The 16,890-nt window shown below is 41.6% G+C and overlaps 2 protein-coding genes across 2 annotated transcripts; one reads left to right on the forward strand and one right to left on the reverse strand.

Annotated features, from left to right (window-relative positions):
• The first annotated feature begins 385 nt into the window (after positions 1-385).
• LOC138611365 (uncharacterized) lies at positions 386-3,427 on the forward strand. Its single transcript, XM_069684433.1, has 6 exons — positions 386-492; positions 1,673-2,501; positions 2,612-2,734; positions 2,854-2,954; positions 3,043-3,110; positions 3,229-3,427. The coding sequence occupies exons 1-2, from the start codon at positions 432-434 to the stop codon at positions 2,272-2,274; spliced, it is 663 nt and encodes a 220-aa protein (XP_069540534.1). The 5' UTR covers positions 386-431; the 3' UTR covers positions 2,275-2,501; positions 2,612-2,734; positions 2,854-2,954; positions 3,043-3,110; positions 3,229-3,427.
• Positions 3,428-9,052: 5,625 nt separating this feature from the next.
• LOC138611224 (uncharacterized) lies at positions 9,053-11,243 on the reverse strand. The gene is made up of 2 exons (XM_069684208.1): positions 9,896-11,243; positions 9,053-9,533 (listed from the first exon to the last, which is right to left on the reverse strand). The coding sequence occupies exon 1, from the start codon at positions 11,214-11,216 to the stop codon at positions 9,903-9,905; it is 1,314 nt and encodes a 437-aa protein (XP_069540309.1). The 5' UTR covers positions 11,217-11,243; the 3' UTR covers positions 9,053-9,533; positions 9,896-9,902.
• Between the last annotated feature and the right edge of the window lie 5,647 nt (positions 11,244-16,890).

Here is a 16,890-nt window from a genome sequence, read left to right on the forward strand (position 1 = left end):
TTATAACGAAAGCCCACTTAAAAAAAATAATTGTAGCCTATTTAATTATGAATTATTAATCTCGGCCTATTGGTCAGTGAGTGACTGTAATCGATTTGATCCTAATATAATCGGGCTTTAATTTACTTTAGTATTATATAATAAAGTTTTTATTGGTCGTAGCCTAGAAAATGTATTTTTGTTGTGAAATATTATTAATAATATTGGGCTATTATTCTTCAAATCACTGGTCGTCATGGTGAGGTCTGACGTGATCAGGTCCCCCAATAAAAGCAGAGGTCACAATAATTCTTTCCTTTCCAAACCTGAGCGCAGAACAAGAGACACTTGAACGAGCTCGATCTTTTGGAGATTAAAAACTTGCATCAAGAAAGCTAGAAGACTTCGACCATCATCTGGAAGATTCCAAGAAGCTGTCAGGAGACGAAGAAATGGCCGCCCCCGGATTCCGAAGAGAGAAGTACCTGGTGACCGTCGGCATCTTCCGCTACAGTAAGTGCTACAGTAAGACATATGTTTGCTCTTTATTTATATTACATAGACAAGAAGATACTGATGTGCTTTAATAGCAAACTACAACAATATGTATAAAGGAGAATTTAAGTTAATTTCACTGTTCGTCGAAAATATTTGTCCACTATTTCGATGTAAAATCATATAATCATATTTATAGACAATTATTTTACTACAGACTGTTTCTAAATAATATTATATACAGTATTTAGAATTTGCTGAGAGAAACATGTGTTAAAAGTGTAAATATTAATGTTTTGGGGGTTTGTGAAGTGTAAAATTGAAGGTTTAGGTCAAACGTGGCGACCGTTCAGTTTAAAAAACAAAACAAAACGCTAAAAGTTGTTGTTGCACGCGCCATGGAGACAGACGTCTGACGTCAGTGAGGTCAACTCGGGCCTGCTGTTTGTATGTGGATGACAGAGTTAGCATGATTAGCATGTTTTATTGTTCGGGATTTACTGTAATGAAGGTACGCACGGAGCTAAATATTTATGGTGTGTTTTTATCATAAAATAGCGGAATATTTGTGACTGTGCTTGTTTTAGTTGAATTTGATTTAGTTGAGTAAAGAAACAAGAAAGTGTCTCTGGATAGTCATGTTCAGTGTTATTATGGGAAACAGACGGTGTGATGCTAACATTGCTTAAACAGACTTTATTAATGTGACCGTTCAGAGACGTTAGTTTTCAATGTGCTGCAACAAATATAAGTCATTCAGTTGCCTTATTTCCATATTGTGTTCACACAGAGAAATATATAATATCACCTTCATTACACCATCTTTTACATGTTATTGTCAGAGAGGCTGAGAGTCGATCTGAAGAATGTATATAGCAATAGCATTTCTTGTTCTAAAGCAGCAGAACTTGTTTAATGTTGTTGTTTAAGCATCTTGTTAATGAACAGAAGTTGGATTTAAAGCTGTTTAATGTCACGTTGTGGCTTAAAGTCTTAATTACTCACACTGGTTCTGATCAACATGAGTCATATTAAATAAGTTTGCTGTGAGTCTTTCTGTTCTTCTACGTGACATGAAGTGAACTGTAAAGTCAGAGCTGAACAGCTATCCTGACTTGTTAATCTGGCTTTCATGGGTCCGATCATGTCATCCTGACTCTTGTTTCTCATGTTTTCCTCTTCTCGTCTCTCCATCCAGATGCTCTGCCTCGACCAGGACGAGTCCTCCGACTGATCGTCACCAACCTGAGGAACCGTCCTCTGAGCAGCTCCAGCGTGAACTCCATGAGGGACGTCGCCCTGAGCCTGTACCACAACCTGGTCACAGGCTCGAGGGACTTCCCTCAGATCCCCTCCAGAGGATTTTTTGCAGCCCAGCAGCTGTTCACGCCCTTCCCGGTGGAGGAGCAGAAGGAGAATGCCTCTCCGTCTCCTCTGGAAGCACCATCAGGTCTGATGGTGCCTCCTGCAGGCTCTGCTCCTCCCGACATCCTGACTCCTGGTCTCCCTGAGAGGGCTGAGCTGGAAGCCCTCAGGGGAGACCGCCGGCACTTCCACCGACGGCTGGTGGTAGACCGCAGGACGGTGAGCAGATTCGTCTCACCTGTGTACCGCTCTGACAGCTCCCAGCTCACCAACCGCTGGAGAGTCAGTGACTACACAGCAGACGGACTCTGTATCATGTCGGTCCTGTGTCGCTTCACCAGCGAGTCCATTGAGTGTGTGAAGAGGCCGACAAAGAGGAGGAGGGACACGGAGGGTAGCAGTCTGCCTCCAGCAGGGAAACGCCTCCGCCTGTGAATGACTGTTTCGTCCTCACAGCTGGCCCATGCGTATTGCCGGGCTGCTGAGGCCCCTGCTGGTTGCAGATGTTGTTGATAAACTGTCTAATTTTATCTGTTTTTTGTTTTTCAGAAGGAGGAGAGGAACAAGTCAAGGCCAGACTGGACCGGACCAGACCAGACAAGATGAGACCAGAGAGGAGCAGAGGAGACAGTATCCACCGTCAGCCATCTTACAAAAAAAGAGTTAAATACTTTTTATTTGTATCTTTAAATTTCTTACACAGTGAAGTTATTTTTTGTTTGCTGTTCTTTATTACCTAATGTCTCATTTTAATCCATCATTTGAATTTTAGAGAGAAGACAGGAAACAAGAACAGGAGAACCAGACCAGGAGAACCAGACCAGATCAGAAGAGACCGGACCAGACCAGGAGAACCAGACCAGACCAGGAGGGACCAGAGGAGACGGCATACACTGTGAGTCTACATTATTCAAATTAATTACAGAAATTCTCACACAGTTAAATTATTGTTTTGTTGTCTGAAGTTTTTTTATTAGCTATTGTCTCTTCTATGTATTAATTTGTCTTTTATAGAGAGGAGAGGAAACGAGTCCAGACCAGATGAGACCAGGCAGAACCAGACCCAAGAGGAGCAGAGGAGGCAGCCTGCACCGTCTGCTCTCTCATTTCAAAAGGTAAATACACATTGATTTGTTATTATCAGAATCTTTTTCTTCTCAGTGCTGCAGTTATTAACTGTTGTTCTTCTTGTTTGTGTTTTAGAGAGAGAGCAGAGGAGCGGAGATGAGACGAGGAGACATTACACACTGTCAGCCATCTTACAAAAACAGGTAAATATACTTTATTCCAACTTCTCATCAGATTTCTTACACCGTAAAATTTGTCTCCTTATTACTGACGTTGTTAATCAACTAATGTCTCACCTTGTCCATCATTTGTCTTTTATAGAGAGGAAAGGAAACAAGTCCAGAGCCGAGGAGGCAGCGTGCACTGTGAAGGAGACGACCTCCCCGCCTGTAGGATGAGTGAACTGTTCTTCTGATGGAGCTGAACAAACAGAGCCTGATGCTCCGGCCTCGGCCTCCTCCAGCCGCACTCACAAAGAGAATATTTTTACTCTCTTACATGTTTAAATAAAATGTTTTAATTGTACTGAAATACAATGCCAACGACGATCATTACTTGCTACAAAGTGAACTGAAAATCAGTTATATTACTCAAAGAATGGGGTTTCAGTCAGTGACAGAAAATGTCCCAACCTTCAGTTAATATCTGGACCAGAATCAGAACTGTCTGAAGTCTCACTTGTCCGACAGCATCAACAACACAGGGAACAGTTTCACAGGGAATGAGGAGGAATATTTCTGAAACATTAATACCACGCTGTCCCGTACAAACCACGTGTCTCCAAAAAGTGTTCCTACGCCGTTAGAAACAGCCTGTTTTAAACTGTTATTCAGAAATTTCTCTTGACAAAGACACTTAAATTTGAGCTACTTTATTCAAATCACTTCAGATCAACATTTTTAAGGATTTTATGACTCATGAGTCATTGTTTACTATTTCTTAGAAGATAAATCCAGTATCTAGTCTGAGTCTGATTTATTAGAGCAAGTTCACTTGTTTGTCCACTAGATGGTGCTACACACGAGCGAGTCCTGATGGAAATGGCTCTGCTGGGCTTTAAAATTGAATCACTTGCTGAAGACCAACTTGACAATGCAAAGTCAAAGTTAGACAGAAAAAGAAATATCAAAAGCTAAATAAATATTACATCTATTTATACAATGACAAGTTAAAAGGTATTTGACACATTAATATGTGAAAATTGCACAAAATCATAACTAGAGACGTCTTTTAAATCCCTTATATATGAACATTTGATATTTACTCAATCAAATAATCCAGAAAAACAGAGAATTATTTTTTTCCTTTTCTTTTTTCACAAAACAGAAATAACAAGACACATAAATAACATGGATATGTAGTAACATAAGGTGAAATAAAGAAATTAAAAATACAAATAAAACAGACAATAATTAAAATGCTGAAAAGTACAACAGATGTTTTAAGAGCAGCAAATATAAAAGAGTCATTCAAGTGAGACAAAAGAGTTAATAATAGATGCAATAATAATATCAAGTCATAAAGAATAAAAAAATAAGTCAGCATATTACAAAGTGAGGTCAAAGACAGCTCTATTTAAGTGTAATTACAGAACAGATATCTAGTAGTAGTGAGGGGGCTGAAAGGGGCTATATGTAAGATTCATGTAGGAGTAAAATAAATGGTATGGTTTAATCCAAACTGCATGTTATTAACATGGAGTGAGCATGTTCCATGAGCCCCCATGCAATCACTTTCATACACATATCTCAGGGCGCATTCACACCTAATGTCCGTTTGTCTGGTCCGAATCAAAGACCAAATTGTTACAAAGCTGCATTTCGACCCAAAGTTTTGATGCGTGGGGAAACTGCTCTCTGATTGGTCAGAAGTAAACAGGGATATGAGCAGTGGAGGGATATGAGCAGTGGAGAGCACTGATTCCCCATATTCCTGACAAGACAGGAAGGAAATCTCCTGATGCCTGCTGAAGAACTGATGTTTGTGATTTAGTTTTCTCCTTTGCATTAAATATAGTATGTTTATGATAATTAAGCAAATGCTTCATTAAAGGACTGTGACACAGCAGGAGAGAACTCTCACCCCAAACTCCTGGAAAGTCGTGCAGGAGGGTGTGAGGAGTCCCTTTTACACTGCCAGTTCAGGGCGGGATTGTTACTGTGCGTTCACAATGAATGTGAAGCAAATATTCGCATCGCTTTACTTGCGCGAGTTTGACCGTCGGATCAACAACTGTAAAATTTGCGTCTTAACAACCAGCGAATATTCGTCCTTCGCTTCTGGAGGAGAGGAGAGGAGAGGAGAGGAGGAGGGGTTTATCTCCATGGATACCAACATTTCTTTCCACCATTTCTTCCCGTCATCAACCATGGCTGAAATAACCCTTATTGCTGTCTTGTACCTGTGGTGGAAGTCCCAGATACGTCAGGAAAACCGAAGGACGTCGTTTCTGGGTTCATAACGCCATCCGAGGGGCACACAGGTGAAAATAGGTGTGTCAAAATCAATAGGCAATCACACGTCAGCTGAAACCACAGTTTACTACAGTGGTATGATCCCAAAAGATTTGATTGTAATTAGGTGAACTGGATCAGAGTTGTCCTGTTCAGAGTGATACGGAGGAGATTTCTCCGACATGATGCTGCGCTCAGCAACAGTCTCCTCTGTGTCCAACACAGATCTCCACTTTGTTTAGTCTGTCAACAAAAGAACTCTCAACAACATTTTCAACTAAATATGAACAACTTACAAACACAACTCCAGGAGTTGGGCTCAAATACTTTGCCACTGTTGGGTAGAGCTTTGTTGTTGAGCAGCAAGAGTTGATTTACCTTTTCCTACTCGTGACCAACATCCTGAGGAACCAAGTGGCTTCTGTGGACCCCTAATCTGAATACCAGAGTATCAAATAAGAAGCCAGTGGTCTACCTTTTTTTGGACTCTGACTGATGTATTTTCAAAATGTAAGGTCAATGTAGAGATCTATAAGAAAGAAAGGTCCATGTAACAAACTGTACATGTTTTTTTTAACTACCTTTCTACTACTTGGACTTTTCTGTTCAGGTCTGCGTACAATCACCTTCTAACCCTGGACCTTGCCATCTGACCTACACAATATGCTAATATGACAGTTCATAACAGTATAATAGGCTTGTACAATCTTCTAAAGGCCTACCTTTGCACTGACCTGCAGTTGTTAATTAAACAGGAGGTGATTTGTCTAAAAAAATAATTAAACTGAACCCTCTCATTTAGTTTGTAATGAGCATCTCTCTTTCCTTCACTCAGGACGAGTCTGATGAGCCACAGCTTGGAGATGTTGCTCCGTACAGTCATCAGTGATGAAGACACGAGTCCAGCTCACTACCAGCCTGTGAAAGTCTGGCGACATGGAAGGTGACACAGTGTTCAGCCTCAGCAGACTCACTGAGGCCTTCCTGGTGATGTTTGGACTCATCTGTGCACTACACCTCACCTGTCAAAGATCCAGGAGCAGATCTCTCATATGACAGCTTCAGTATAAAGTCATGTGCAGTGCAATGAGCACACAGAGAGTCTAATTATTTACTCACATTACTAAGGTTTTAAAGTTCATCAGCAGTGTGACATTATTGTAGCTTCATCAAAGAAGAACACATTGTACACTTACATACATGTAGAGTTTAGTGAACATGAAACTTAATCTCATGACAAAGATGAGTGAAAATATTTGAGTGTCCTTAATAAGATGTGTAATTTAACTGTAATGAAAAGATACATGTCACATGTCATCCAAATATTTAACATCTAAAAACACTTGTTTTACAGTGATTTATCAAAACATTAGGCGGTCCAGAAAATACATAAAGAAAACATGAAATGAAGAAAGCGGCAGTCAAACTCCTGACTGAAGTGACAGCAGTGTGGCTCACGTGTGTGTTAGCTGCGTGATGGAGGACTCCTCTGAGCAGACCGTGAAGTTAACTCTCTCTTGAACACTTCCAGCGTGTCCTGAAAGCGTTAACGGGACACAGGGCCACATGTTTCAAAAGATCATTTCTACTGGCTTACATTCTGGATTTGATTCAAATGCTGCAACATTTTTTAGGAATGCCATCATAATCACGAATGTCTGCAGTTCCTCAAGTGTCCACTAGAGGCTGTTTGAAAAAGTAAATCATATTAATAATCTTAATGAATCACAAAAATTAATCACATACATGAATATTTGCTGAGAGAAGCTTTCAGAGTTCAACATCTCTTTATTCTGCATACAGTCACAAAGTGCTCCTCACTGTCCCAACACAACAATCATAAAAGTGTTTTTATTACAGGAAGTAAAATGATCAGATATGTTTTAGAACAATCAATCAATCAGTCAATCAAATTTTATTTGTATAGCGCCAAATCATAACCAGGGTTATCTCGAGACACTTTACAGAAAGAGCAGGTCTAGACCGACTCTTTGTTAAGTTATTCAAAGAGAGGCCCAACATCAATCCACCATGAGTAGCACTTAGCAATTCGGCACATTGGCAAGGAAAAACTTCCTTTTAACAGGCAGAAACCTCGAGCAGAACCAGACTCATGTTGAACAGCCATCTGCCTCGACTGGATGGGCCGAACATGGGATAGAAGGAGATGCAGGATAGAGACAGGCAAAGAGAGCAACAACAACATATGTTCTTGTTACCACAACAACATATGTCCTTGTTACATGAACAACAACAGACACATACTTATGGTTACAATGCCAATAATAGTGGTAGACTAGGGTGAAGATTGGCTAAATAAATAAATAAATAAATAAATTAGCGAGAGAAGCAGAGTAATGATAAAGGCTGAGGTAATCGTAATTGTAACAGTTGAAGTCAACAGGTCTACTATTAGCATTAGCAGCAACAATAATGATACTATGGGGAAGGCTGATGTTAGTAGTTGTTGCAGTCGAGCAGGTCCACAGCAGCAGGTGGTCTGCAGCAACGATCCTCAGGAACAATGATTTAAATAGGTCCATAAGTTTATTATTTTATTCTGTTGTTTGTCCAATTCCCCAAAAAACTTAACTTTAGCATCAAATAATGATTATAAATGAGGTGAATTAATTCTCATTCTCCAATATATGAATATACAATCATTAACAACTGTTAGACTTATTTCTTCACAAAACATTTCAGTTATGCAACTATTTCATCTGAATAAAAAGAACTGATTATAGGGTCATAAAATACATGTTATTTGTAAACTGCAAAATTTCAACATTCAAAACAAGCACATGAAATCATTCGTAACAATCCGATTGATGAAAGTGTTAAAGCAGAAAAGAAAAAAGCAGAAGGTTAAAAACAAAAGAATCCTCATGAATGTGAATGTCTACCTCATGTGCAATAGAACATCCAGGATTTTTCAGGTTTATTAACAATGTGTTTAATGATCTTACTCATAGTTAGGATTCAGAAATCTCTACTGAAGCATTTAGAAGAGAGTCTAAACTATAACACAGCACAAGCCTGACAGGGTTAGGGTTACAGGGTGACACATGAAGCTAGGGCTGCCTCAGTGAACCTGGACTTACAGTACATGGTGGAAAGTACTATCATTATTATCTTTATCACTATATTAGTTACAGCAGTAGATTTTTAAACATACAATGTGTGTGATTCCCATTTAAAGTAATGTTTTTATCCAAACCAAAGACCATAGTCATTTCCCCCATGTTGTCAGGTGAATGACACTTGACAGAGTCACCGTTTCATGTCCATCATGAGTGTAAAGGGCCCCGAAGTACAAACATATGTTCAGTGGCGGCTGGTGAAAAATATTCTATGTGGGGCTGTGCTGGGCCATACTCAGTTTTTAACAACCATCCCACTACGATTTGACACAAACTACAGGATACCAGTGCTTTGTGAAAAAGTGTTATTATTAATTCCAAACAAAACAGACCTCTGGTGTAGGTTTGACCCTTTTCACTCGCTTGATGGTTGATTTTAATATCTGGCTGATCCGGTGCAGTTTCTTGAATCCGTAATTTTTCACTTAAACTTCTCCTCTCAAACAGATTTTGAAGAAGAGAGCGTACAGAGTTGTTTGCGGTGTCAGCGTCCATCATTGTCATTTCCATCACTCATAGACTGATCAGACTGAGACTAACCGAATTTACCCGAAGGGCGATTTCAGAATCGTCCTTCGGGGATTATTTTCTACGACGCTGATTGGCTAAATTCACGTTGATATGCGCGTATCTTGCCCCAGCACCAGTCCCTCGTCTCTGACTAAAGCAGAGACGAGTAGCCTAACGCTTGTTTCCCACATTTCCAATGAACATTTATTAATGTATATATTTTTTTGTATATATACATATATATTACATATTTAAATAAGTAATTTTGTTAATATTAGTTTTTAAAAATAAAATAAATAGAAATAAAAACACACTCTCCACTAGGGAGGGCGGCGCCCTAGCGCCCTCTATTGGCCAGCCGCCACTGCATATGTTCCTTTCTTTACTTATGAGAGAGGTTGTTTGGATTCTTTCTCTAACGAGTCATGATGCATGTCTAGATAGATCTCATAATGATTGTCAAAGCGGTGGAAGATCATCATCGTTGTCCTTATTCACCAGCCACATTCTTCTGTGCCTTGCTCTGCAAAGAAACACAAGAAAACCGTCAGTGCTCACCACAGTGCAAAGTATACAGCGTACAAGAGTCCCTTCATGTTGACCTTTTCAGTTGATTTAAAAATAAATATTGTTAGGACTCTCCCACACTCCCCAGACTCGGGAGGAAGTGGCTGCACACAACGTCTCTGTGGCATTAAGAACCTGCAGAGATTTGTGCCTTCATAAGAGCTCAGCTGAATGTTCCCTCATCAATTCTGCTGCTATTCTAATCCCATGAACTCCCATGCAGGCACACTGAGCTGCATTTCTGATACAAAAGTTGCAAAGTAAAAATGTCTGTTGTGTGTGGGCTTAATTTCAGTATGATATTCATTGTGATGTTACCTGCTCATTACAGGAGGCTGGAGACCTGGTTCCTGTGTGGGTCATTCTGATTGTTGTAGCCCTTGTTATCGATCCATGCAGTGATGGTGCTCAGATGGTTGTTTGTCATGACTCCTTTGCCTTTCATCAGGTTGAACCAGTTCTGGACCATGTTTCTACTGTGCTGCTGAAAGCTCATTTCAAAAGTGGAAAGCCTGGTTTTACTCATCGCGCTGCTCTGAAAGACGTTGAAGTTCTGATTGTTTTTCAGTCTGAATCTCACCATTGATCCAAGAATCGTCAGTTTGAAGGTGCCCACAACATCGTCTGTGCTAATGGCTTTAGCTAAGTGCTTTCTGAAGGCACCGGTTTTTGTACTGGGAAAGTCACGGTGTACTTCTTTAGGCACATATACTGTTGGAAGTTCAAGGCCGTGATTTTTGTGCACGTTCTGAACTAGGCTGGATTTCAGAGGAGATGAGGTTGTTGCCACTTCAAGCATAGCTTCTGCTAATTTGCTATTTTGGTTCAACTTTCTAGCTTCAATTATACTACTCACTGGTGGCTGGTGGTCTGCGTTGATAAATTGACCAGTTCCTGGATTTTGAATTGCATATTTTTTCCAGTTTTTGTAAAATTCTATTTTCCCAACCTCCTTCTTAAGTCGAGTTTTGGTTTCTTTTATTTTTTTTTTGGGTGGACCAGCCCCCTCTTCCATGTACCATTCCCCTCCTCTGATGGCTTGGGTCCACTCTTTACGCTTGATAAAGGGCTCCCACTGGCCTGGGTGACTGAGGAGAGCGTCAGCCTCCACACGTCGGAGTCTGTCTGCTTCCAAAGTGATCTCTGCTTCACTGTCATCTGGTTTCAGGCCTCGGGCCAAAGCATGAAACAGGCAGCTCTTGCCTTTGCCATCTATGCTGACTGGCTGGTTATTGATGAGCACGTCGTAATGGCCATCTGGGTACTGGTCACTCTTTGGTCTGTAGACCAGTGTCAGATTTTGACTGGCAGGGTTGGTGCTTGGGCTGAGCTCCTGCATTTTGGTCAGTCTGCCCCGGCTGTCCTCAGTGAGGATCACAACCTTAGTGCCTGTGGTTTCTGACAGGACTCTGATGTCCAGAATGGTGCCTGCAGTCATGGGGTCCCTGATCTTCCTGGCATGAGACTGTGACAGTTCAATTGCTACTGCTGCATGATGATGTTTAGAAGTCGGGTCTCCTGGCATGTATGTGATGTATCTGTTGTTCTGTCCAGCTCTGAGTAATTCCTCTGTTCTGTCACTCTTGAGGCCTCTTCTTACATGACTGGAAATGATGCCGTGTACTTTGCTTTGAGCCATAGAAACCAAGTGACTGGAGAACTTCTGGTGGAACACTTCTACCAAAGCAGCAGCCATTAAAGCGCTGATGATGTCAGCTAATTCCTGCTTGAATTCTTTCAGCATCTCAGTGTCTGAAGGAGATGGATCCTTTACCTTCCCCTCCTCTGGAAATCCCTTTTCTTTTTTAAATATACTCAGCTGTTCCTTAAGGTTTGAGAAAAACTTGCTGGAGAGGCTGAGCACTGCAACAGTGGAGTCCACTACAAGTGTCGTCATGTGGGAAGCTTGGATGGTTGTCAGAATTATTCGTGTTTTTTTTCCTGTCACCTCTGCTTTGACTCTGTCGATCACTGTACGGAAGGACGAGTTCAGCTTGTTCTGCAAGCTGAGGTCTGCATAGAAAGGCTGCATTGCAGTTTTGCTCAACTCTTCGAATATGTTGAGCAGTTTCCTCCTTTTCTCTTTGTCCTTCAGGAGATCCTGAAGTTGCCATTCATCACCAACATGTGAGAGGATAATGAAGTCCAGTAATGAAGCCAGGTCTTTTTTTTCTACGTTTGATTTCACATCATTTACAATTCCCATTTTCACATCATTTTTGATTTTGTTTAATATTTCTTTGAGTATTTCCTCTTCTGCCTTCCCTAACCCATAGGTAATGATTTCCTCTGTCATCTTTTTAGCTACGAGTTTTACTGAATTCTTCATATTTGTTCTTGTCACAAGACTCAAACTGTCTTTAGCCTGCCTGGACAGAAACTTTGGCATAGATTTAAGCTCTCTCCCAAGTCCTTTCAACAACATTTTGGAAGCTTTGAAGCCCTTCGCAATCAGCTTTCCAATTCCAAACCCAATGAGAGATAGACCAATAGAAATGGCTTTTTCTATTGCCCACGATTTCCAGCTGAAGTCTCCTGTCACCATGGACTCAATGGAACTAATGCAGTCTGATATTCCTTCAGTGATGAGTCCTATGCCAACTTGAGCTAATGAACCAAACGTAAATGCTGTCAGTAAAGCACCTCCAATGATCTGTGCAACTCCAAGGAAGAACACTACCAGAGCTCCCCATGGGAAACGTGGTTCCTGTTCAACAGAGAATACGTATTCCAGCCCTCGTTTGAAGAGGTTGAAGGCTTCCACTTGTAAGTCTTCATCAGCACTCGAGACCAGGGAGAAAATTGATGATTTTTTGGCAATTGCATCCCACTCTTCTCTTTTTATTTCCCCCAGCTTTTTGATAGCCTCAGTAATGTTATCGTCGAAGCAAGCTAACATCTTATGCTTGCTTAATAACTGCTCTTCAAGGCTGGTTGGGTTACTGTCGTCTGGAGAGGACATTTTTACCATCTGCAGACAGACTAAGGGTTCTTCAATAAGATATCTCAGAGACTCCTGTGCCTTCTTTAGGTCATCGCTGGCCTTAGTGAGGTAATCGCCATTCTTCTGCATTAAAGTGCAGTATGCATGACTGTAAAAAGCTATGGCTGCCCAACTTTCATCTTGTGCCATGGCTTTTTCAAACAGCCTGCTGCTATGGTCCCATTGTTTTTCACTCAGGGCCATATTTCCAAACTTGATGTAGTGATAAATGCTTGCACATGGGGAAGTGTGACTTTGACACTGACTTTTTGCAGATGACAAATCAGCTTTCAAACTTGTTAGCAAATCATTTGTTTTCAACTGGTCGATTTCCTCTGATTTAGTTTGCAACCATATCCCCCAGAACTCATTCATGATGGCAACAACAGCCCTTTTCTCACCTCCATCTGTGTTCTCATGAATTTCTTGAAGAGTTTCGCAGTACTCAGAAAACAGTTCCTCCCGCAGTCTCAACTCATCAACATCTTTCATCATGTGATTGGTCTTTTCTGCTGCAAGTCGATCTCTTGTATTCTTAGCTTCTGCCAGAGACGGTGCTGTCCTGAAAGACTGCTGCAGGTGTGCAGTGGACATGATTATCTGAGCGGATCCAGGTTTACCTTTGCGTGCGGTTCGACCAAAAGCCTGGAGTTCCACTCTTGTGTTCTCAGAGAGGAAGGAGAGTACCACAAACAACCCCCCATTGTTGTTCACTGTTTTGGACACTTTTATGTTTGTGCCACGCCCAGCAAGGTTTGTGGCAACAATGACATCTCCAGGGAGCAGTTCCTTATCTATTTTGCTCAAACTGTCTCTATCACTGCGGCAGTAGAGAATGATGTTTCCTGTAATGCTGCTTCTCAGCTCTTCATAGATTTCTTTGGCTTCGTTGATAGTTTCACAGATCACTAGGGCTGCTCTTCCTTCTCTGTATGAATTTGGGGAAATCTGATTCATAACCACACGTTTTATTTCAGATTTCCACTCTTCAGCTGAGGTGGTCAGGGTTCCTTTGACCTCAAATAACTTCTTTCTGTTGAATGTCGGCATTTTGCAGGCAGAGAGATTTGGATATAGTTCCTGCAAAAACAGAATGTCTGCTTTGGTCCCAAGTGTCCCAGTTGTTCCGTATATTTTCCCACCGTACATTTCAAAGAAGGAGATGTTAGAAACGTAGTTTGTCACGACTGAAATAGTGCTCAGTTTGATTTTGTGTTTTATCTCCACAAACTGCTGCAGACCATCACCCCATTTCTTATTCAGTTCTACAATACCAGTAGATCTGAAATCCACTGGACACACATTGTCGTTTTGAATAACATATTCCCGCCCTTCTCTCAGCTGCATTGCCAAAAAGGCATTCTGAACCCACACACACACTTTCCTCTCAATCAGATTACTCAAGAATCCAGGAATGCTGATTTTGTCTTTATTGTTTGTACATGGAGTGTACTGAACCTTCTGTGAGATTATTTCTGCGATAGGCTTGATGAGATCTTCTTCTGAATCATAGAGAGTGCAACACAAGCCTTCATCCAATACAAGAAATGTAACCTCTGGAATGTCCTTGTTGTTGTATGGGCTGCGCTTTGTAAGACAGAGCAATCCCTTCTTGTCTAAAGTGTAAACAGTAAAACCATAGGGGACATACTGCTCAATTTCTCGGAAAAAGTCCACCACAGCATCCTGACTCACAGTTTTCAGTTTCTCAAGAAGTTGGTCCTTACTTTCCTCTGTAAGTCCTTTCTCCACAGTGTTAGTTTCTTCAGCGATCCGTAAAATGTCCATTGGATCTTTAATTTCACTTTCTGCTGTGTCTATTGAGTCAAAGATGGCCTTGAAGAATGAAGAAGGAGGACTCCGTACAAAAGATTGGTGTCCTGCAGACAGGAAGCCGTACTGGCTGACGTGGCCCCAGATCATGGCCAGAATAATGTTGAGGTGCTCCATGGAGACCATAGGGCTGGACAGGTATGTCAGCTGCACTCCCTGATCCAGCAGAAGTGAGTCCACTTCATCGATTATGATGCACTGATATCTGCGATCAGGCCTCACGTCCTTCATCTCAAATACCTGGCGAAGGTGATCTGCAGCGAAAGCTTCGATGGTTCCATAGACCACATCTTTCTGGTAGCATTCTTTTCTGTCTTTGTCTTCCGTTTTATTGGTGTTTGTGTCCGCTGTCATGCCAAAGTACTTGTAGAAGTTGTTCCATTCTTCTGCATCTCTTTGACATAACACAGAAGAGCTGGACACCACATCTACTTTTTCACCCTGCAGCACACGCAGCACTGCAAACATTGCTATCACACAAGACTTCCCTTCTCCAGTGCCCATCTCCAAGAGCCTCCCAGTGTCAGACAAAGCCAGGAGGCACCAGCTGATCATCTGAGTGTCTCTGGGCCACCACCCTTCTCCATCTTTGTATGGTGAGGCACTTATGTGGTGTACAGCACTGCATAAGACTGCCAGGATCTCCTGAAGGTCTTCTGTTTCTCTGCTGTGACTCAGAGTCCTAGCTTGCTGTACATCTGTGTGGTTTTTAATTTCACCGGTATTAATCAGGTTTCTGACATGAGTTACTACATGGTATGATTTACTCAGTGTTTGTTCATCAATGTCTTTCATCAGTCGTATTTCATCAATTAGAGTGTCGATGCTTTTTACTTTCTCGTCCCGCAGGCTCTTTTCTAAATACTGGATCAGATCCTCTGTCCCAAATGTGTCCAAGAGCTTCAGGAGAGAGTTGTTGTTGTCATCAGTCCACTTTGAAGATACCAGATATGTTGTCATTAAATGTAGAATCTTCATGATGTTTATACAGCCTTCATCGTGGTGGTGGTCAGTTAATGCTCCAAGGAGGTTTAAAGCCTCTGCTGGTGACCAAAGTCTAAGTGCTCCAAGATTTGAAACTATTTGGAGGAGTTCTTTTACAGCTGTTGAAGCTTTGAATTGCTCCACACAGGTAAATAACATTTCCAAACACCATTTTCCTACAGGAGATGACCTGTTTTTCTCACTTACTGTATCTTTAGTAACCACCTGTAGGAGGTTCTCAAGAAAGGTCAGAATGAAGACCTCAGTGGAGGGCAGTTCTTTTCCAGGAATCTTCTCTGAGACATTGATGATTTTATTGTCAGATACTGTATCTTTGTTACGGTTGGCATGAAGCACCTGGAAAAGAGCCTTAATAAACATGTATCTCAGCTCCTTATTTTCACTTTGGAATTTACCCATGAGGCTTTGCAGGACCTTTGCAGCAAACACCAGGGAATCATTGTCCTTGAGCCTTGAAAGTTCCAGATTTGTGGAAAAACTGAGACTCTGTCCTTCAAAGATGAATTCACGACTCTTCTGATGGTTCCCTGTTTCCATCTCCTCCATGCTGCGTTGAATGTAATCAGAGACAAAGTCATCGATCGTTCCATACACTATGTCAGCTTCATAGAAGTCCCTGCACAGTGCTTCAGTTTTCTTTATGTTAGTATTGACAGACAGACCCAGGTACTTGTAGAAGTCAGACCACTCCTTAGTCCTCTCCTCTGGGTCAACATCAGAGCTCAGCACAATGTCCACTTTGTTTCCCATGAGCACTTGTGTGGCTGCAAACATGGCAGTGACACATGTTTCTGCATCCATACCAAACGGTTGTAGTGCTGCACTCTTCTTAGTCAGCACCAACACACACCAGTGCAGCATCATCCTAACGGTGGGCCACCAGCCTTTGGTGTCAAAAACTACTTTGCAGAGCTGAGACAAAGACTTTTGTACTTCCTCTGCATCAGAGATGACCAATTTAAAGGAATCTTTAATTAATGGTGCCTCTTTTGGTGCATTTTCTGAATAGTGCAGGACACCAGTGGTAATGTTTTTAATCAATTCAGTAACTGAATCATCCAAATTCCAGAACACTTTTAGTTCTGTTACAGCTGCACTTAGACTGCTCTCATCTATCCCTCTGAGGGTCTTCTGGAAGTCCTCAGGGAATCTCTTGGGGTCAGCAGAGTCCAGAGCCTGGAGCGTCCAGACTGAGGGAGCGTCCAGACTCATCCTTCCACTCTGGAGATAAGTTATACACTTGGACCAATGTTAGGACTTCACTGATTGAATCATCCTCTGCATATTTCTGACATAGCGCTGTGAGCAGAGTCACTGCCTCTGTTGGGGTCCATTGGTTTGTTTGCACAAGTCTGAGAAGGATCTTGGTGGGTTCTAAGTGTGATTCTTTGACATGGAGGTTTGTGAGCGTGGATAAGAGAAGCTTCAAGCTCTGGACTTCCATCTTTAAAATGAACACAGAGGCTCTCCACACTACAGTGTGCAGTGATGA

This window comes from Semicossyphus pulcher, unplaced genomic scaffold (genome assembly GCF_022749685.1).
Source record: "Semicossyphus pulcher isolate SPU_LCO1_2020_fin unplaced genomic scaffold, fSemPul1.0.p SCAF_11, whole genome shotgun sequence".
Classification (NCBI taxonomy): Eukaryota; Metazoa; Chordata; class Actinopteri; order Labriformes; family Labridae; genus Semicossyphus; species Semicossyphus pulcher.